At 26.3% G+C, this 22,439-nt stretch overlaps 3 protein-coding genes across 5 annotated transcripts in view; 2 read left to right on the top strand and 1 right to left on the bottom strand.

Annotated features, from left to right (window-relative positions):
• The window catches only part of LOC122500546 (steroid receptor seven-up, isoforms B/C), a 171,647-nt gene extending 167,358 nt beyond the window's left edge, over window positions 1–4,289 (top strand). For all 3 annotated transcript variants that reach the window (XM_043609517.1, XM_043609515.1, XM_043609516.1), the window contains one exon: window positions 638–4,289. In XM_043609517.1, coding sequence (XP_043465452.1) covers window positions 638–912 — 275 coding nt within the window. In that variant the 3' untranslated portion in view covers window positions 913–4,289. The remainder of the gene's footprint in view (window positions 1–637) is intronic.
• Window positions 4,290–8,797: 4,508 nt separating this feature from the next.
• On the top strand, window positions 8,798–10,172 carry LOC122500519 (sushi, von Willebrand factor type A, EGF and pentraxin domain-containing protein 1-like). The gene is made up of 3 exons (XM_043609476.1): window positions 8,798–8,957; window positions 9,533–9,694; window positions 9,797–10,172. Exons 1-3 carry the CDS (start codon window positions 8,876–8,878, stop codon window positions 9,979–9,981), a joined length of 429 nt encoding a protein of 142 aa, XP_043465411.1. The 5' UTR covers window positions 8,798–8,875; the 3' UTR covers window positions 9,982–10,172.
• Window positions 10,173–21,243: 11,071 nt separating this feature from the next.
• Window positions 21,244–22,410, bottom strand: LOC122500542 (putative odorant receptor 92a). The gene is made up of 4 exons (XM_043609511.1): window positions 21,919–22,410; window positions 21,668–21,823; window positions 21,432–21,493; window positions 21,244–21,360 (listed from the first exon to the last, which is right to left on the bottom strand). Exons 1-3 carry the CDS (start codon window positions 22,120–22,122, stop codon window positions 21,443–21,445), a joined length of 411 nt encoding a protein of 136 aa, XP_043465446.1. The 5' UTR covers window positions 22,123–22,410; the 3' UTR covers window positions 21,244–21,360; window positions 21,432–21,442.
• Window positions 22,411–22,439: the final 29 nt, after the last annotated feature.

The following is a 22,439-nucleotide window of genomic DNA, read 5'->3' as shown; positions in this document are numbered from 1 at the left end:
TCAATCAGAATCTCGATTTTGTTTATTTCATCCGGAGATCAATCTCTTTTCATTAATGGATGTTACCGTTAAGTACGAATTGTCAAAATTGTAAAGAGAAGCAAAAAATCGAAAGATTTCTTGCTGCTCTTTACAATTTTGACAATAAATCGTGATTATCTGACTTTCATTAATTTTATTATAAGCTCATAATTCTGATTCTTAAGAGGTAACGAAAGCAAATCGTAAGTTTAGTAAATATCGTTCAGCTATACCGACGCGGATGTTTAAAAAACGTTATATGGTTTTGCAAATTCAAAAATATAATCTTTGTATAACAATGTTAAACTTTTTGTCTTTTAAGGTTTTCTAACAAAACTTTACCGTCCTGTCGTATGTCTAAATATACAACTTTCTATTCATGAACTCCTGCGAAACGTTGCTTTCCCCTTTTTGTCTTTTAAGGTTTTCTAACAAAACTTTTTTCCGGTCGATCAGAAGACTTCCCTTCACAATGTTGATAATCATCATAAATCCTGATCTGAAACAAAAGAAAATTCTAAATTAAAAAAAAAAAAATTAAACACTTGTATTAACAGTTTTAGGTTACTCACCAAATGATGTAATTAACAAAAAAAAATTGTTTTTCTGCTTACAGATGCGTGTGGTCTTTCGGACGTGGCCCATATTGAATCACTGCAGGAGAAATCGCAGTGCGCTCTGGAGGAATACTGCCGAACGCAATATCCAAATCAGCCGACGAGGTTCGGAAAGTTACTGCTACGATTACCATCCTTGAGGACAGTGTCGTCGCAGGTGATTGAACAACTCTTCTTCGTGAGGCTAGTGGGCAAGACACCGATAGAGACCCTTATAAGAGATATGCTCCTTAGTGGTAGTAGCTTTAATTGGCCTTACATGTCCACAATGTGACACTCTGTCTGGCGGCAGTTAGCTTCCGCATAATATCACTGTACCTCGATGCACGGCCCAGCTGCTTTCGGCATTAGCGAAATCGGAGGATCCCACGAGATTTGAGCCTGTGATCATGAATACTTCATATAAAAAAATACACACCGCATCACACATATTATTATCAACGAATCTCCTCGAGACAAATATCGATCCCTCGTTTCCTCAGATATTTAATTCTCGTTCTGGGGAAAATTGATCGTCCACAACTTTTTTTGTTCAAACCTAATCAAATTTGTTGGTTTTTTTTCTACAAGAAATAAATACTATTAGGTGACTTCAGCATTTTTTCACTACCATTTTTTTTTACTTTACCTAGCAGAGTATCTTTAGCTAACCTCTAAATTTTTTAAGGGCGATTCGCATTGTCAAAAGTTGTACCCTATTCTGGATACTTTTTTATTTGCAAATATTGCAAAAAAGACAATTTCAAGATTTTATTCTCGTTTTTGCATTGAACGATCATGAACTATAATTCTATAGAGCGGTAACTATGGCAAAGCCTCTGCTACCAATGGCGCAACTGTCGCTAAAAAAAACGCGGGAATATTTAAAATGCAATTTCAAAAAAGACTTTCAATTAACGTTTAAATAATTAATTTCTGTTAAAATTTTACTAAAGCGCAAAAATCTTAAAAATTAGTAACTGAATAAAAGAAATATCCAACTTTTATCTTTTTATCCAATATGCAACTAACGTCTAATTATTCGATTGGGTGAATTGCAAATCTTTTTTTTTCTAAATAAACTTCCCTGATGGTGTATCGATTCTGAAAGGGAGGATCAGAATAATTTAAAATCAAGATTCAATTTGGCAAAAAATTTACAAAAATTAAAAAATATTTTGATTCTAATTGTGAAGATTGGAAATTGACTAGACTCACTGCTCCTTGCGGGACTTGAATAAATAAAACCAGGTGCTTTCTGTGTTACAAGGTACCGTTTTGCTCTCGAGAAAGTTTAAGAGGGCGGAGATATGTCTTAAAAGAGTGCAAGATAATAAAGTCGTCGTTTATTCAGAATCAGAGGCGCCAAGTGGTCCGACAGTCTAAAGAAAACACCGCTGGGCGTAAAACTTGGAACTAGCCGGGCAAAGTGAGTGAGAAAGAGAGAATAAAGTCCGCGTGATCGAGGTGTGAAGAAATCATAAATTAGCATTTATAATCAGTTATCTAGATAAATACGTTTATCCGTATATTTCAAATCAAATCATCTAAAAGCACCAGTTTAAAAAATATTTCAAAAAACTATTTTAAAAAAATTTTTCATTAAAATTTTAACTTTTCAAAAATACAAAAGTCATCTTCTCTTTTTCTCATTCAGTGAATTCGAAACAAAATCCAATAGAAAAATTGCAGAAAAGTGCAATAAGAAAATTCTGACTAAATGTTATTTTTTTTCCTAATTACTCTGGTTATTTTTTTACGAATATTATACGTTAATGTTTGCTCGTTTCTACGAAATGTAAAAAAAAGGCGCAATTAAAAATGTAAAAAAAAATTGCGCAAAAATACTCAAACACTTATTGTGGATGCGGCCAGTGTTTACTTCGAGTTACCTGTTGCTTCGTATTTTTCTTGTATTATTTGTACAAAAATGATAAAGAAAAATTTTTTTTTTCAATGCAATATAATTGAAAAAGAGTCAAGTTTTTTTTTAAATTTCAAATCATTGAAAGATCCTCGCGAGAGCGCATTGTTCATCGAAAAAGTGATATTTATATGCCAACGTTGTTCTTTTTTTTGTATAAAAAAAATGAAGCGACTATTTTTATATTATTTATTTTTTAAATTTCTACTGTTTTTGGATAAGAAAAATATTCTTGTCCTCTTCTATTTAACAAAGATTCTTTATTTTCATTATTAGAAAACGAAGAATCAATTTGCGACACGATTACTTATTTTTATTATATGCGTTAAATATTGTGTTTTTGAAAGAAGAAGAAAAAAGTTTATTCGAATATTGAAAAGGCTGCATCAGTCTTACACTCGACTTCTAATTTAAGATCTAACGACGATGTCAGCGTTAATTAGTTATTTAAAAAGAAAATATGTCGTCGCTAAAAAAGAATTAGTCAAGAGAAAAATTGTTTTAATATTGTAATATTTGTATATGTATGAAAGTTGATTGTTTTTTTTTAAATTAAGCTTTGAATCATTAACAAAGAAAATTGTACCAAGCGATCGAAGAGAGAGAAAGAGAGGTTAGAACGTTTTCTATTGGTTCGTAAGATTTCCGGAAATATTACCAACCAATTAGAAAACTTTCCTTCCGAGCTACCCAACCATGCGAAACCTAACCTAGAAAATTTTTATTCCAATTTTTCTCACAAAAATAAAAATCGAAATTGACAATATTGAAAAATCATTTTATTTTAAGTAGGGAGAGTTTTTCAATCATTTCTTGGAACTCTCGATAATTTTATATAAAACAACATGTAAACTAGTGACATTTTAATTTTTTTCGTAAACAAGGCCCATAGTTATACATTTTAGGACAATAATTTTTTATACTCATTAGAAATCTGTTTTTACGCAATGAATTTTGTAATTTTCTTTTTGAAAAGAAATTTTTTATCACAGATTGAAATAAAAATGTATGCGCATTGCAAAAAAAGAGAAAACGAGACGTTTAGTGTGAATGAGAAGCAAAAAAAGATAAAAAAAATGAATGATGAAAAAAATACTTTGTGATATGTGCACGGTCAAAATTTTTACAATTTTTTCGAGACGGTGCTTTTTCTACTTTATAAATAATTGTACAATAAGAACGAAAAATTCGAACACTTTGTATAGGGTTATTTAATGATGATAGAAATTTGAAAAACACTTATATATAATAAATTATATATAAAAAAAATATTAAATGTGGCAATTTCGAGCTAGTTACTTAGAGAACTTTTTAGGGATATAAAAAAAAATGGGATCTTTGTAATGATTTAAAGCAGCGGTCGTTTCTTACAAAAAAAAATGCGAATTATTATTGTTAACAAAAAGGATACCTTCCAACAAATATTGCAAAAATTTTTGCAAATAAAAAAATGCTCAGATTTAACTTTTTATTTTTTCTCCTCCTTTCGTTTGAAGAGAATTTTTTTTTTTTTAATATTGTTGTCGAAGGAATCTTTTTGTACGCGAAGACAGTTGCTCAGAAAACTCAAAAATGTATTATATATATAAAAAAACTAATATCAAAAAAAGACATCTGTTGTAAGTAGGTTACAAAGATACTATAAATAGTTATGTATAAAGATGTGAACATTTTTGTATAAAAATTGTATATAATTAATATATATAAATGAATATAAATATATAAATATATATATAAATTGCAAAAAATGATGAATATATAAAATAAAGTAAATAAAATAAAATTGTTTATTGTCTATATTTTTGAGTAATGATGAAAACCTTGTTTCCCTTTATTTTAATTTAATATAATGTTATTTAATTTAATTTAATATTTAATATAATAATAATAATAATAATAATAATAATAATAAAAGTTAATATAGATATATTTTTAGTTTAGTAGTTAGTAAGTAATTAGTAATTTTAAGTTCTGTACATTAATTAATTCAATATTATATTGAAAAGAGCATGAAATATAATTTTATAGAAAGGTAACTCGATCGCGATGGCGCCTCTGCCACGAGTGGCGCCACTCTCGCTTCAAGAAAAATTACGCGCGAAAATTTGAAAAACAATTTTAAAAAAACCCATTTTTATTAACTTTTTTTTAACCTTATTAATTTATTTAAAAAATTTGTCACAATTAACGAGATTTACACCTTTTTCTACGGATTTTCAAATCCAAGATAAAAAATCAAAGAAAAAGAAATTATTAGATTGAGAGATTGAGAGATTTGTTTTTGTTTTTGTTGGTGTTGTCAAAGCGTCTCGGTTCTCGCGGACTTGAAAAGGATGCAAAGTGAAGAAAATGAATGGCAAATGGAATGGAGGGAGGTTTACTTTCCAAAGACCTTTAGGGTCGCGATCGCAGACAGAGGCATCGCCGTCACGTCGGCCAGAAATCACTCGGTGCGTCAGGGAAAATTCGTTCGCCAATTGTTTATATTGAAATACGCTCGTGCAGGAATGCCCGGCGGTCTGAGGGAAGTATTCAAAAAAAAGAAAACTAAAATAGAGAAGCCAAGACTTCTTTTGAAATTGGGACGACAGTATAAAGAACTCAAAGGAACAAATCAACATTTAAAATTTTTTTTTTTTTAACTTTTCCTACATACTTTTCTCTCATCTCTCATTCAAAAATAATAAATAAATCTCACATCCAGAAAAATCAATCGATAATACGTTACAAATATTATAATTTTGAAAAACAAAAAGTTTACCATTTAATTTTTTTTATCGGTACTTGTTTAAAAGAGTTTCGAAACCGAATTTTAATTTTAAGTTTGTGAAAATTCACTTATTCATAAAATTTTGAGAGTAAAAAAAATAAATATTTCATCCAATCGGAAAAATATCTAAATCCGATAAAAAACGCTTCCAGTACGATGATAGATACTTGATTGACTTACAAAGTGCTGATGCGTAATTCCAGAAAAAATTGGATTTCAACGAAATAGGTTCACAGCCTTTGGAAATAAAATTACCCTTTTGATCCCCATTGATCCACCGCCTTATTGGATAAAACAAGAGTGAAAGGTTCAGAACTGATAATTAAATTACCCCCTCTATCTTCTTCCAAAGTGTAGAAATTTTCTCCATTCAATTAAAGACTATAAAAAATAGAAAAAAAAATTATATTATAATAATCGACATAATTATATTTTTTAGAAAGTGAAGAATTTTCATTAAAGAAAAAAGAAAATTTTTTAAAAATAACAATGGCAAAAATATAGGTTCAAATTTTATAATTAAAATATAAAAAGAACTTTTTTATATTACAAAATAGAAACTAGAAGATTAAGTGAAGCAATTCTAAATGTCTAATAAATAATAAAATATAAAATCAAGATTAGAAATATGAGTAAATAAATTTAATAATTTCAAACATCTGGGATTATTTATTAGCCAAGTGAGATTAGGATCTTAACTTCAAAATTCAATTGAAAATGTTTAATGGCAATTATATTAACGTTTGATGTACATTCTAAAAGGTAAAATTGGTGAGAAAGAAAAGATAAGTAATGCGCGATAAGACCGATTAAAGACCCCCATATATATATATATATATATATATATATATATATATGAAGTATAGTAAATCATGAAAAATTATTGAAGTGAGAAAGTTGTAAACAATCTAATTAGCACATTGCGTGTGAAGTGAAATTCCAATAAAACTCCAATCGCGATAATATGACTCACCAGACGTGTAATTAACACCTTCCAGTTAAATAAGAATTTAAAAACTTCTTGTTATGTTGAAATTGTATTTCTATTGTTTTTAGTGCATTTCTGTCTTAGTTGTTTTGTTACATTAAGAAAAGAATGTTTATTACAGCAAAGTGTGCCCGCAAAGTGTTTTTACCGCATAAATAGTAAATTTATTTTAAAAAATAAGTCTTATTTTGTTTTAAGCCTAATTTTGATTGAAACAACTTTAAATATTTAACAACTATTCCAAATATTGACTAAATTTCTAAATGAAAAACTGATTTTTGTCCTATTTTTATTTTAGGGACAAAAAACTGATTTTTGTCCCATTTTTATTTTAGGGACAAAAATGAGTTGAATTTAAGAAAAAAAAAACAGTTTTGAGTATAGCTGTAAGCACTTGAAGACTTTGTTTTTAATTTTAAAAAATTCAAACCCTAATTTCCACTTGTGTGGTGGAGACCGACAACGAATCACTTTTTAGGATAAATGTCCCTTTTTCTGTGATTTAAATGCCAAGATGTTAATTGAGTATAAAAACTGACTTACAAACTCGTTCATTTCACTTTTTTTTCGACGACTTTGCAAGTTTTGCGAAACCTTATTCTATTAGATCTTGTTTCTCCTTCTCCTCCTTTTTTCTGTTTTTAAAGTCGCAGAATATACATAAATTGCCAGTAAATCACAGATGTTCGCGTGCATGGAAAATGCAGGCAAAACAGAAAGGAGAAAGAAAGTCACAAAAGTTATCAACTCCTCTATTCGCCTGCAGGTTTTTTTTTTTGCAGTTGGTCGCTTAGAATTTCAATAAATCTAAACTGTTCGCGCAACTCTTTTAAGCGCATCCCAAAGAGGCGCTTCTTGGCTTTCATCCAAACCCACCCTCCATACATATATACACAATATTTAATGGACATTTGAACCATTGCAAAATAATTTTACATTTCTGTTGACATTTGTACGATTTTTGCGAGCAAATTTTTATTTCCTTATCGCCAACGCTCGTTTGAATACACTTTTCCTAATTTAATATATTTTCTAATTAATATTAAAAATTTTTTTGTTAATATAATGAATAATAATAATATACGAATGTTACTTTTTTTATTTTTAGCGTCGCTTTTACACTTTTTTGTTTAAGAACTGATCCTTAAAATGTGCCAAATCTGAATTTGGCAACTAATATTAAATAACTAGTATTAAATATTAGTAGCATAAGATAAAAAAAGCTAGTAAACGATATAATATGTGCAAGTTACAAATGATTACATACCCTCTTAGGACATAATAAATTGACATTGAATCGGAATCCACGAAGAAATTGTCTGCAAGGGAAATATAAAGTAGAAATGAATGTGCCTTTTCTTATATTAAATTATAGACAAGCAAAAGCGTCTTGAAAATTAATTCACACTGCAGTTAGTTATCGTATAAGCTACCGCAGTTATAATTTAAAATACGAGGCAGTTCGGTATTTGATTATATTTACATCGACAAAAAAGAAATGAAAAAAGAAAAAAAGAAATACTCGTGAGAAACCATCATAATCGAATAAATTTACGCTTAAAAAGCGAATCATCATTTTCTCTGCTTTAATATCTATACAAAGCAACATTTGCTTTGTCCTTCGACCGCAATTCAAAAATAATGTCACTAATATTTTTTTTCTTTCATTTTCGAACAGAATTTTGATTTTTCCCTCTAAAAAAAAATTTTTTCACTAAAGAATATTCTGATTCATATACTCTTTAACGAAATGAATCAGTTTATAAAATAAATGTAAGCACAAAAAATATTTTTAATATGTTTATTTTTGAATATCTTTAATTGCAAAATTATTCGTATACATGAATAGTTTTTTAGATAAATATTTAATTATAAATTTTATCATTATTATTATTATTATTATTATTTTTCCATAGAAATTACAATTTTCAGCTACATTTCAAATTTTTTCAAACCTTTTAAAATTCAATTTCATTTGTCAAAAATTAATTTCAAGATTTCAATTTAAACATTTTCTAGAATAATTGATAAAAGCAAAATTAATTTAATAAAAAACATTATTTTTTAAGTTTTCTAGGAAAACATTTTAGCAAATAGAAAAAAAATTAGAAAGATATAATCTATCCTCCTTATCACTAATTTAAAAGCAAAAAAGCTCTCACTAATTCAAATTAGTAAACATGTTTACTAATTCAAATTTAGAGAAAGAAATTTAGATAAAAAACCATTTTTTAAATTAGAAAAATTAAGAAACAAAAATACCGAAAAAAATACGAAAGTTTTAAAGCAATAAAATTTTTTTTCAATATTTTCAAATTATTATCTTTGTTCACGAGTTTTGAACTTAAATTTTTCCAGTGCACAGTAAGCGCGATAATTTAAAGTTCTCACGGAAATGCAATAAAAATGTTGTATTCTCGATGTATTAGATAATTTAAAAATGTTTTTTCCCCCTTTTTTATGCAAAGAACCATAAAAATTGTTTCATAAAATTTTGTTAAATATATAAAGGCTGGTCTTAACAAAATATTCTGCATACGTGTCAAGAATTGTGTTTCAAAGAATTAATCATAAAAATGTCTTTCAACAAAATTAGCATAATTCTTGTGCTCTTCATTATTTCGGATATACAATTTTTAATTGACTCAATTGTACCACGTAAGTACGTCTAATATAAATCTTACTTTCAGTCCATCACTTTTTCAAAAAAAAAAAAAACAAAAAAAAACCGCGGTGTTTACTTTCTATAGAAACATTTTTTAATTGAATTTTATTTTAAGTCCTAAAATTGACTTGATTTAGTTTTCAACTTTTAAAAATAGGCCAATTTTTAATCATTTTTGTTGTTTTATAATGTAAACGGTTTGAGACTTTGTTTTTTCTAAAATTCAATAAAGTGAACATCTCTACACTGAAAAAAAAATAAATAAATAAATTTGATTCAAATAACCCATTACTTGACTATTATCAATTAAATATTTACTGGAATGAAATAATTTTTATTGGAGTCAATTAAATAATATTTGAATCAATAATTTCAGTATTTAAAGTAAATACGATTTAATTGACTCAAATAGAAATTATTTGATTCAAGTAAATATTTATAATTGATAATTCAACTAATATCGGTTATTTGAATCAAATAAATTTTTTTTCAGTGTATACAACTTAGTAAAATCTTTGGCTAATTAAAATTTTTTCGTTAAAAACATTTATATATTGTTTATTTTTAGAATTTGAGTGTGATTTATTCAAAGTTAAAAACGGAGTTGTTAGATTCAATCCAAAGAGAAATTTTGCGTATGTAAGGTGTAAACCAGATTATACTCTCGTTGGTGGGAACAATGTTACTTGCACTAATGGAAGTTGGCCAGAAGCAATTCCAGGATGTCCACGTAAGAATTTTATTATATTTTTATTTATCAATATTGAATTTCTTATTTTGTGCTATATTTTTAATTATTATTTTTACAATTGCCATTATTTGATATTTTCAGATCAAGATTGTTTAACTGATGATTTGAAAACAATTCCTAAAAATGGTCACTCTTTTGTATTTGTCATACATAATGTCGTTTTTATTAAGTATTCTTGTAAGAAAGGCTATGTACTGGGAGGACAAAAAGATAACACTTGTAAAGAGGGAATATGGAAATATAAAAATCATTCTGTTTGTTTATAATAACTTATATGGAAAGGAGCCTTCATAGAAAGGACCAACACTGTAAGAAATAAGTTTTGTTTTAATCCTGATTTTGACTAATTGTGTAAATTAGCTAAAACTAGAACTAGAACCAAAATTGCTTCTAAGAATTACTAATTAAAAGTTTGTGTATTTTTGTTGATGTAACAAAAAAATTGGTTGAAACGAAATATTTTATATTTTTTACCCTCTCCCAAATTGAAAATCTCGATTGAAATATAGTTGCGGTCACTGTTATGGCCGTTATCGGAGAGTTACGTGTCAATGATCACCTGCTCGTTTAATAGTCTCTCTATGTCCCTCGGAACTTTAGAGGTAAATGTGTGCCTTTAGCCAATGGATATAAAGTTCTATGACACATGCGATGCGAGAGTGAGACTATACAATGTCGAGATTATAATATAGAAAAGGATGAATCGCGTTTACAGAGGATATTTGGACCAACTCCAAAGCCGAGAGTAGTGCTTCTCTGTATTCAGTGTATTCCATTTTATCGTTTCTCTCGCTGAGAAGATACGGTCACCCCGGAGATAACCCCAGTGTCTGACCTTATTATATCTTACTTCTCCAAACTATATACACCAGGCTCCTTTTACTCCGGTAGTTCTGACGTCATTTCATGTCTTGTCTACCATATTGAAAGGAAATGAGAGATAAGTTTCTTTGAATTGTCAGTAAACGGTAAGACCGCGGCCAAGAAAAGAGAGGAGTCAATGAGAATTATCCCATGAATGAAGTAGATGATCACAAAAATAGCAAAAAAAAAAAAAAAGATTGAGTCTTTTCAATTTAATTGCAACCCATCATCGAATATGAATTTACCAACATCGAATCAAGTCATAATCTTTAAATTTTAAATTCTTAAAGTAGGGTTGTCACAAAAAATTAATTTTCTTTTTCCGTAACTTTTCCCTGATTCCCAAACCTTTTCCTGACTGATTTTGACTTTTTTCCTGACCCCTAAAAAATATTCTGATTCACTCTCTTTAGATACTCCCACCGTTAACTTAAAAGTATCAAATTGCAACGAATTGATATACCAAGAATGCAAATCAAATAAAAAATTCATCCAAATTTTTGGCATCAATTTGATACTTTAAAGAAAATTGTATACAAAGAAATGTTCTATTAAATTTATTTAAAAATTTCTTCAAAAGAAAAATTACTCGAAAACATCAATAACTTCTTTTTTAAACAAATATTTAATCATTATATTATTTTTCCATAGGAATTAAAATTTTCTAAAAATCAAATTTAAACCTTTTGAAATTCGACTTTTAAAAAAATTATTATAAAACATGAAGATAGCAAGCACTCCGAGTCTTCGACTAAAATAAAATCCTTCGTAAGAATTCAATTATTTTTATAAGTAACACAATTTGTCACATTAATTGAACTATTTTTAAAAAAATAATAAAATTCGTTGTAAGAATTCAATTATTATCATAAATAATAAAATTTTTCCTAGGATTTAAATTATTTTGAATACTATTTTAAATGAATTCCTCGAAAAGTGTGATTATTTTAAAACATTGTTTGCAAGGATTCAATTATACATTCAAAAAATAATGAACTTCTTCGCTGAAATTCCAATATTTTCAAAATCTACTATTTTAATAAAATTTCTCAGAAGAATACAATTATTGAAAAAAAAAAATGTAATAAAATTTGTTGCAAGACTTCAATTATTTTCCTAAATAATAAAATTCTTCACAGGATTTTCAATTATTTTTAATACAATTTTTGTGTAAATTCTTCGAAAAATGTATAATTAATTTCAAAAAAATTTTTAAACCTATTCGAAAGAAATAAATGAACAATTATCAAATATTTTTAATAATTTCTGTAAAAGTTTATAGAGAATTTGAAAATCTATATTATGTTTAAAATTTAATTTTAGGAAATTTTGAATAATACAGAAATTCTTCAATTAAATATTTAGAAAATAAAAGCTTCAAATAATTTCAGGAAAAAATTCAATTAAACTTTTTTAAAACACAATTATTTATAAAAATTCATGCTATAATACATTTAATATTCAACTATTATCTAAAATTTTAACTAAAATTCATTTCTAAAACAATTTTTATTAGCAAATTATATCGAGAATTCAATTATTTAAATACAAAAATAAAAAAAATTATTCAGTAAATAAATGTTTACAAAAAAGAACTTTTCTTCTTTCTTCAGTCAAAGAAGAAAGTACTTTTCTACTTTCTTCAGTCAAAGTAGAAAGAGCTTTCGCTCTTTCTTCAATCAAAGAATAAAGTACTTTTCTTCTTTCTTCAATAATATAAGAAAAAAAATTTGTTATTTCTTTAGTCAAAAAAGAAAGAAGTTTTGTTCTTTCTTCAGTCAAAGAAGAAAGAAGTTTTGTTTTTCTGAAGAAAGCTTCAGACAAAGAAGAAAGTACTTTTTTTCTTTCTTCAGTGATACAAGAAAGAACTTTTGTTCTTTCTTCAGTCAAAGAAGAAAGAAAGTTTTGTTCTTTCTTCAGTCAAAGAAGAAAGAAAGTTTTGTTCTTTCTTCAGTCAAAGAAATAAGAAGCTTTGTTCCTATTTCTTAAATCATAGAAGAACTCTGTAAAGCCCCGAAAATTAAAACATTTTTTGATAGTATTCTTACTATCAAAAACCGAAATCGTTTAACTAAAAACTAATACAAATGAAATTTTCGGTTTTTGATAGTATTAATAATATGAAAAACCAAAAATTACGAAAATTGGGGAATGGAAAAGTTTCCTAACTCTATAATGTAACATATTCTTTGTCACAATTCACAAAAGAAAAATACGATACATAATGTATTGATAATTATGAGACACCCAGTAGTCAATAAACTTTAAATTCGATTGGATTTATTGTTATTGAGATGTAGATAGACATGACCCAAAAATTGCATCACAGTACATAGCGTAAACAACTGCTTTTATAGATTATTCTAAACGACCATGATGATAAGGAATCTAAAAATACATGATGATTTTAATGATTTTTTAAACTATGCTTTGTTTCTGCTAATACTTTTTGAAATCGCAAATCTCTTATTGTATATTAAAAGTTGCTTCCTTCGCTTTGCTCGTTAAATCATGTTTAAACATTTAAACATATATATTCAAATAATTCAAAAGTAAAATGAGAGTTAGTAATTTAAATGAATAGCTACTTATAAATAAATAAATAGAATAAAAATTAAGAAATAAATATTTTTAATAATTCAAAGTCTACGGAGTTAATTTACAGATAAAATAAAATTAACTTTTTATAAATTAAATTAATATCACTGTTAATTATTAATAGTATCAAATTGCAACGAATTCCCGTGTAGAAAAATTTCTTGGCGCTAGCTAGCAGTGCTAGATACATGGTAAATTTACATGCAGTCTAGCGCTGCTAGCTAGCGCCACGAAATTTTTCTACACGGGTTTGATACCAAAAATGTGGATCAAATCAAAAATTGGTCTATATTTTGTTTAGATCAATTTGATCCACTTTGGTATCAATTTGATACTATCAAGAAAACTGTGAAATACTATAAAATATAATTTTTTTCAAATTAAGTAAGGTAAAATATATAAAATATTCAGATTAAAGTATATTGAAAGAAAAAGTAGTGCAAAAGAAAATAGATACTGTTTTTAAACAAATAATAAAAAATACATTTTTATCACTACGTATATATTTTAGTTTTATCAATAATTTTAATATGTTAGAAGAATAATAAAAAAATCCATACCTCATGATAGTGGAAGTTATTCAAAATTTACTGAATTTACACAATATGTTATAGGAAGAAAATTTTTAAATACAAAAAAAATTATTAAATTATAAAAAGAGTATAACAAAAAGAGATGTACAATAAAGATTTATAGATTTGCACTATCTCTCAATGCTTATCCTAAAGATTATATATTTTACCATTAGAAACTTTTTTCTTTCTCTTCCTCTTTCTGTAGAAATCAGAATATAGAAGTAAAAAAAAAAGTTAACAATAAATATGTTTGAAACTAAAATTCGTCGCCTTTGTGTGAATCGCAGGAGAGGGAGCGCGCAGAGAGATAAGTCAGTCTCTAATTATTCTTGAATTACTTTTTCCCTAAAAGAAATGAATCCAAAGAAGAGAAAAAGGATGGTGAGGGTGGTGTCGTTAAATACTTAGCCGAAGGGTGCTCTTTTCTTTTCTCAACACTGAAGAAATCATACTCTCATTAGGTTTTTCTTTTCCGAATAACTAAAATAGAGTCTTTTCTTGCATATTGGAGAATGATCGAAGAACAAATTTTGTTTTGGTATTATGAATATTTATTGTTTAAAGTATAGCAGTATTTTTTAAAGAATGATTGAAAATGGCACCAAATGGCAAAAATATTACAATACTAAGAGTTCACTGTAAAAAATAAGTATTTGTTTTAATCCTAATTTTGACTAATATATATATACTTTTTACAGTGCACTGTAAAAAGTATGTTTTCAAATAAGATGAAAGATAATGTCTCTCTCGAGGAAATATAAACTTCCGTGAACCATTGAATGAGATGAGGCTGATGATGTATGCATGCAAGCCTAACAATAATGTCTGACCAAAGTAGTGTCCGATTCATATATATATTGGGATCAAAGGAACGACAAACGGATAACGGGCCCGTGCCTTCCGTTCCTTGATGGAGTAATGTGCGTTTGTTATGTTTCAATTGCCATATACCACCCACGCATAAATTATAAGCGAGTTCATCCATCCCCCATCATGAGCCGCAAACAGGAAACAAACATTTTTTTTATGATCCGGTAGCTAGAGGAGTTACTTTCCTTCCTCTGGATCTTCTTCTTCTTCTTCTTCTTCTTCTTCTTCTTCTGCTACTTCTTTTCTATTAACTTCAAGGTATCAAATTACAACAAATTGATATCAAAAATTGTGCTAAATTTTTGGCATCAATTTGATCCACTTTTGATACTTTTAATTTTCATTTGATATACAATTTAATACTTTCAAGAAAACTTTATTCTTCATCATTATCATCAATTTGATGTAGTAATCAATTACTAAAATGGCACTAAATGTAAAAAAAAATTTCAATACTAAGACAAATATACACTGTAAAAAATAAACTGGGTTGACACAGGTCAGGGAAATTTAGGAATTTAGGGAAAAGTCAGGAATTTTTATTTTCAATTATCTTTAAAAATAATAAAATTTTTCTCTAAAATTCAATTATTATTAAGAACAAAACTTATTACTTCTTCGACTGAAGAAAGAACAAAGGTTCTTTCTTCTTTAACTGAAGAAAGAACAAAAGTTCTTTCTTCTTTGACTGAAGAAAGAAGAAAAGTACTTTCTTCTTTTACTGAAGAAAAAAAATACTTTTTTCTTTTTTGACTGAAGAAAGAACAAAACTTCTTTCTTCTTTGACTGCAGAAAGAACAAAAGTTCTTTGTTGCATAACTGAAGAAAGAAAAAAAGTACTTTCTTCTTTGATTGAAGAAAGAACAAAAGTTCGTATTTCTTTGAATTAAGAAAGAACAAAACTTCTTTCTTCTTTGACTGCAGAAAGAACAAAAGTTCTTTCTTGTATAACTGAAGAAAGTAAAAAAGTATACTTTCTTCTTTGACTGAAGAAAGAAAAAAGTACTTTCTTCTATATGATTGAAGAAAGAGCAAAAGTTCTTATTTCTTTGACTATCAAGAATGAACAAAACTTCTTGTTTGTTTTAGCTGAAGAAAGATCAAATTATTTTCATAACTAAAAAAAATTTCACTGAAATCCAACTATTAACAAATTTTTTATAAACTTCTTCGCAATAATTCAATTATTTTCATAAATAATAAATTTTTTTTCACAGAGATTCTATTATTTTCATGAATAATAAAACTCATCATAGAATTTAATTTATTTTTAATACAATTTTAACCAAATTCCTTTGAATTATTCTTGAAAATTTTATTAAAGTTCGTCGAAAAAATTAAATTATTTAAAATTTTGTTGATAAAATTCTTTATGAGAATTCAATTTTAAGAAACATTAATTTATTCGATAATTTTCTAATTTTTGTATTTATAAATAATTGAATTCTCGTAGAATTTTCTAATAAAAATTGTTTTAAAAATGAATTTCAGTTAAAATTTGAGATAATAATTTAATATTAAAAGTATTATTGCATGAATTTTTAGAAATAATTGTATTTTGAAAAAGTTTAATTGAATTTTTTTCTGAAATTATTTCAACCTTTTATTTTCTAGATATTTAATTGAAGAATTTCTGAATATTCAAAATTTCCTAAAATTGAATAATTGTAAACATATAGATTTTAAAATTCTCTGGAAATACTTTTACAAACATTATTTTAAAAAATTGATAATTGTTCTTACAACGAATTTTATTACCATTTTTTTAAATAATTAAATAATAATAAATAATAATTAAATATTTATTTTAAAAAGAAGTTATTGATGTTTTCGAATAATTTTACTTTTGAAGAAATTTGTAAATAAATGTATGTAGAACATTTTTTTGAGTATCTAATATAGAGAGTGAATCAGAATATTCTTTAGGGTCGCAGGGAAAAAGTCAAAATCAGTCAGGAATAAGTTTGGGAATCAGGGAAAAGTCAGGGAAAAAGAAAATTAATTTTTTCTGGCAACCCAGATAAGTCTTATTATTTTAAGCCTAGTTTTGACTAAAACAACTACAACTATATTCAACGAATTCTGATTATCAATAATAATGAATGGAAATTCATTACTATTGATAATCAGAATTCGTCTCTTTGATGATTAGAATATCTTTGGTCAAGTGGGAAACAAGACGCCATGTTAGTTGTGTGACAAACAGAGCGACGTTTATGTATTTGAAATAAAATCATTGAGTGTTGGTGCGTAAGTGAGAGGCGGAGCAAAATACTCTGAGGTCAGAGGGCAGAACCAATCACAGTCTGGTGATAACCACTCTTACCTCGATATATATTAAGTATATATATACGTATATTTGCACCGACACAATTTTATACTCGCAAGAAGTTAATTCTCGTATTTATACATAACGTATACGTTATGTTCACGCATGTCGCGCATTTACTTCGCAAAGTAACAAACAATTTTTCTCTATTTTTAATTTTTTAAATTTTTTTCTCCTTCAAAATTTATACTTTCATATATATAGTTGATGGTATAAACCATAAGAGAACTTCATTTAGAAAAGATAATGAATTTCCGCAAAATGAGCTCTATTAGGAAAAAAATAATTACATGTATAACCGCAAAAACAAAATCTAATCAAGAAGATTTTTATGGGAAAAAATATAATTTTCAAATTGGAGAATTTTTTTTTGTTGCACTGCACAATTTTCTTAAAAGTATCAAATTTAAACCAAAGTGGATCGAATTGATAACAAAAAATTTAAATCAATCTATAGCGCAATGTTCGATTTGCAACTATTAATAGTCTATTTATTAGAGATAATAACCAGTTAAGAGATCACAATGTCTGCGTTCGTATAATAAATTGACTATAGTCAATGTAGCTTAATCGCAATCATAAAATATTTTTTTTTCATACATTTTGAATTATCAATCGATGAGCGCTAAAATGTTAAATTTCGAAAAATAATCTGATCAGCATATAACAAAACAGAAACAATGAAAAAAAAGGGTAAAATTTCGTACAGTTTTCAGATGGTGTTACTTTAACACAATTCTGGTGTTATTTTAGCAATAAAATTAGTTTAACACACTACAGTGTTATTTTAACCCCTTCACAGTCGAGTGAAAATAAAGTTTTTGTGCCATAAGTGTTCAAAAAAAATTTTTTTTTTTTAAATCATGATATTGTCATATTATATGTTTTTGAGGTCACTGATTCAAAATCCGTGGTCGAAAAGCCAAAATTCAAAATGGCGGCTTCAAAATATCCACCAAAAAAAATTAAAAAGTTAACGAATTCGTTAACTTAAAAATTTTTTTTTAGCTTTTTTAAAGCAGCCATTTTAAATTTTGAATTTTTGACCACGGATTTGGAATCAGCGACCTAGAAAACCCCCGAGTAGGCATTTTAAGGTATTTTTAAACAGATTCGTTAACTTAAAAATTTTTTTTGGGCGCCATTTTGAAGCCGCCATTTTGAATTTTGAATTTTCAACAACGGATTTGGATTCAGCGACCCCGAAAACCCCCGAGTAAGGATTTTTAGCCATATTCGTTAACTTTTAAATGTCTTTTTTTTCGATGGCCCTATAGAGCCCATGGACATACAGGGCACGACATTTTTATGGCTCTATAGAGCCCACTGACAGTGAAGGGGTTAACACCAAATATAGTGTTAAACTATAACAGAAAATTTTGCTTGTATAGTTTTAACACCAAATTTCATGTTAAAATAACACTTTTTTCTCTGATTTTAAAATCGGAAAAATATTTTAAAATTCTATTGAAAATATTTAAAAAATTTTCCCCATTTTTGCAAAAATAATTCCTAAAACAGAAAAAAGGAGAAAAATTCTAATTTTCTTCTAAAAGATAAAGTTTGTTATATATTATAGAAGAAGTGTGTGGTTATCTTTATACATAAAGAATTAAATTTAGGAAATGTTTTTTCAGACTGATGAAAAGAAAAAAATGCGGGAAAGAACAATTTATCACTCGAATCAATCCAATCGCATTTTTAGAGAGGTAGCGACCACCAAACTTGTGTCACGACTTGCATAATCACACAATTTGTACATGTCACGCGTGTTTCAGGAAGGCACATGTTATCTTTTCTCTATATATACAATATGCTATTAAAAAAAAAGAGGAAATAAATGTCTTACAAATATTTGAAAATTTTGTATAGAATATAGAAATTTTACAATTTTATTAAATGAAAAAGAAGCACTGCGAAAAAATGTTTTCTTCATTCAAATTATAACTTGTCTATTAACAAATAAAATATTTACTCGAATAATAAATATTTTCTTTAAATAAATTTAATAGAAATTTTAATTTTTTCGAAATTCAAAATGGCGGCTCAAAAATGTCCGACAAAATATCTAAAAATTTCGAATAGTCAGAAAAATAAATTCTAGACACATCTTCTCATCATAAATTACTAAAATTATTATACAAATAACATCTATGATAAAATTTTATCACTAGGAGTAATTTAACAACATTTTAAACAATTTTTATAAACAAATTTGTTTTTTTATCACAAATATTGAAAAAAAATTTGTTTGTTTACATATAACTCTTATTTTGATAGTTGCAATGAATTTTGAGGATAAGAATTGTTTAACATTATTATTTGACAATGTTATAAACAATTGTTGTAAACAAATTACATTTTAACAACAATTGAATATAAAAAAACAGTTTTTTCTCTTAATATCCTTTTTTCTATAGGGTTTATATATCTTGAAACTTAAATTTGATTCTAAATATTTTCAACAAAGTTATAAATTGTTTACAATTCTTGTAAACAAATTATTTATTTACAATAACTGAAGGTAATGTGCTGGTATTGACATTACTCTCACATAGAAATGACATAGAAAAAAGGATATTAAAGAAAAAATACTATTTTTTTATATTCAATTGTTGTTAAAATATAATTTGTTTACAACAATTGTTTAAAACTTTATTGAAAAATATTAGTAGGTAAATTAAAGTTTCAAGATTCATTAATCTTATAGAAACAAATAGTAAAGAAAAGAACGAAATTTTTACATATTTACTTGTTAATTTGAAATTTGTTTATAACAATTGTTTATAAAGTTGTTAAATAATTGTGGTCAATAATTATCACCTCAAAGATTCATAAAGAGAATAGTAAAAAAAAGTCAGTGGAAGAAGACACTATTTTTCAGCTCAAATTATTGTCAATTCTTAATTTGTTTATAAAATTATTTATAACATTATTAAATAATAATGTTAAACAATTTTTTTTTCCTCAACATTCATTGCAACTATCAAAATAAGTGCGATATGTAAACAAAAATTTTTTTTTTCAATATTTGTGACTTTGAAAAAAAAACAATTTGTTATTCAAAATTATTTAAATTATTGTTAAATTAGTCATAGTGATAAAATTTTATTACAGAAATTTGGTAAAATTTACTAATGTACTATTGTAATTTCTACTAATTTATTAGTAAAAATTCTTTTAAATTTACTAATGTATTTTTACTAATTTATTAGTAAAATTTAATAACTCCAAAGCAAATAGTAATTCAAATTAACTAAACATTTTTTTTAATTCAAATTTAGTGGGTGGAACAATAATTTTAGTATTTAAAGCAAATACAAATTCAATTGATTTAAATAAATATTAGTTGATTCAAGTAAATATTATATTTATAATATTTATAACGAATTATTTTATATTGAATATTTTTATTTTATTATTTCATAATTCGTTAAATTATAAATTTTATATTTAAAGAATTATTTTATATTTAATATTTTATTTTTATGTTTAATATTTTTATTTAATTATTTTATAATTTGTAAAATCATAAATTTATAAATTTAACGAATATAATTTTTAGAGTTATCTTCTGTGAGTGTTTCGAGAAATTATTATTTGAAAGATTATTATCGCGGGTAGATTCCAGTAGAGGATAAACAATTTACCGTGTGTTAATAATAATGTAACAAATGGTAAAATTGAAATGTGGAAAATTGTTTATTATCCAAAGAGTCTCGAATTGATAGCTGTTGGTACTGGAATTTAGTATAAATTCAACTTTATCGACTGAAAAGTTAGGTGCCTGTAAAGTTTCTGGTATACGTTTCTGCTGTATTTAGCGCTAGTGCCTTTATACTACAATAAAGAATTTCATCAGGATTTTATATTTTGTTATTAATTTATTTTCATTTATTTTTTTGAAATTTTTTTTTTTTTTTTTAATCATAATAATAAATAAATAATAATATATTGTTCTAACATAATAATCCACAATTGTTTTATTTAATTAGAATCATATTTAAATTTAAAAAAAAATTATAGAGAAGTGTAAAGGGAGTTGATTTTTTAAACAATAAAAAGGAATAAACAATAAAGAGGACGTTATACAAAAACGATATGGACAAATTAAATAAGCAATTAATTTAATATTTGTATGAAAGTTTATTATGATTTTTATTCAGACAATATAATAGTTGTCAATTAAAAAAAAATCTTGTCTTAAATGAAAACTAGGTTACCTAAATATTTAAGACAACCTGAACAGTAATTATAATTCTTGCTACACATATTGCACAAATGCAAGAATTGTTCACAAATTTAATTGTTTATTACGATAATTATTTTTTACTGAATATTACTTCAGTAATCGTAAGGATACTGTGACCTATTTTCTAATTTTCGATTGAACCTTTTGAGTCGATATGCTATAACGGTAAAAATAGAAAATTATTTTTAAAAAATTCTATTTTTTACTAGTTAAAAATTATGTATGTACCTGTGTACTTTTTAATTTGATTGTCTCAGTACGTTGAAAAATGAGTAGGATGCTTTAATTACCTTGAAAAAAAAATTAACAGGTAAATTAATTTTTTTTTTAAAATAGCTTCTTATTTAGAACTGTATAATCAGTTTATATACTTCCAAATTTTTTTCCAAATACAAAAACTACTTTTAATAGAGGAAATATTAAATAATAGTAGTAGACTACCTTCTTTTTTTAATCAAAATTACCTTAAAAAATGTTTCTATAGACAGGACAACAATAGAAACGCCAGTGAGTTTAATGGGACGATTGGCTCTCATCATTATTATTATTAATATTTGTTTTGTTTGTATCGATAGTAGATTCCAATCCATTTGATAAATTTCATTTGTAATTGACAAACTCTAATGTAAAATTTTTTTAATTTACAATAAATTAAGAGTTCCAATTTTTTAATATACAATTCAAAGTTCTTTAATTTAAAATAAAAATAATTTACCTTCTTTGTCATTTCCTCTCCAAACAAGCAATAAACAAAAATATGACATGTGAAATTGCTGATTATTATCAATGACAACCAGAAATCTCCATTCTTTGGACTTACTTTCGTCAAATAAATACCGGTGCTGCATAAATTTAAAATTGACACAAAAAATTGGGAAAAGACTAGAAAACCAAAAATGTCATTCAACTTCTTTTCCATTCTGAAATAGAAAGAGATTTACAATTTAGTGGAAAAAAAAATATTAATAAACATTTGTATTTAATAACGTACGAGTGTATTTTCTATGTATGTGAATTTTCATTTAAATCAAATAGTAAGTGATCATTTTTTTGGACTGAAAAGACGTCTGTACTCTACGACAGGCTTGGGAATAAGAGAGAAAGAAGTGCGAATTATTTTTCTTTATACAGCGCGAAGGAATACTGGTGGGGGAGTTTCTCTCTCCCGATGCGCGAGAGCCAATCATTGGGGCTACGTTCCCTCTCTCCCTTAGCTTGCGCATGCGTAGCGCGGAG

The sequence above is a fragment of the Leptopilina heterotoma genome, unplaced genomic scaffold (assembly GCF_015476425.1).
Source record: "Leptopilina heterotoma isolate Lh14 unplaced genomic scaffold, ASM1547642v1 Lhet_188, whole genome shotgun sequence".
Classification (NCBI taxonomy): domain Eukaryota; kingdom Metazoa; phylum Arthropoda; class Insecta; order Hymenoptera; family Figitidae; genus Leptopilina; species Leptopilina heterotoma.
The sequence above is the reverse complement of the archived record's forward strand: the minus strand, read 5'-3'. Positions and strand labels throughout refer to the sequence as shown.

Excerpts from the sequence above, each read along its gene's own strand:
- LOC122500519 (XM_043609476.1), top strand. The coding sequence starts at position 8,876 with ATGTCTTTCAACAAAATTAGCATAATTCTTGTGCTCTTCATTATTTCG. Across the intron at positions 8,958-9,532 it reads AATTGACTCAATTGTACCAC|AATTTGAGTGTGATTTATTC; the intron begins GTAAGTACGTCT and ends GTTTATTTTTAG. Across the intron at positions 9,695-9,796 it reads AGCAATTCCAGGATGTCCAC|ATCAAGATTGTTTAACTGAT; the intron begins GTAAGAATTTTA and ends TGATATTTTCAG.
- LOC122500542 (XM_043609511.1), bottom strand. The coding sequence starts at position 22,122 with ATGGAAAAGAAGTTGAATGACATTTTTGGTTTTCTAGTCTTTTCCCAA. Across the intron at positions 21,824-21,918 it reads GAGAGGAAATGACAAAGAAG|AGTTTGTCAATTACAAATGA; the intron begins GTAAATTATTTT and ends ATTTTACATTAG. Across the intron at positions 21,494-21,667 it reads CTATAGAAACATTTTTTAAG|GTAATTAAAGCATCCTACTC; the intron begins GTAATTTTGATT and ends TTTTTTTTCAAG.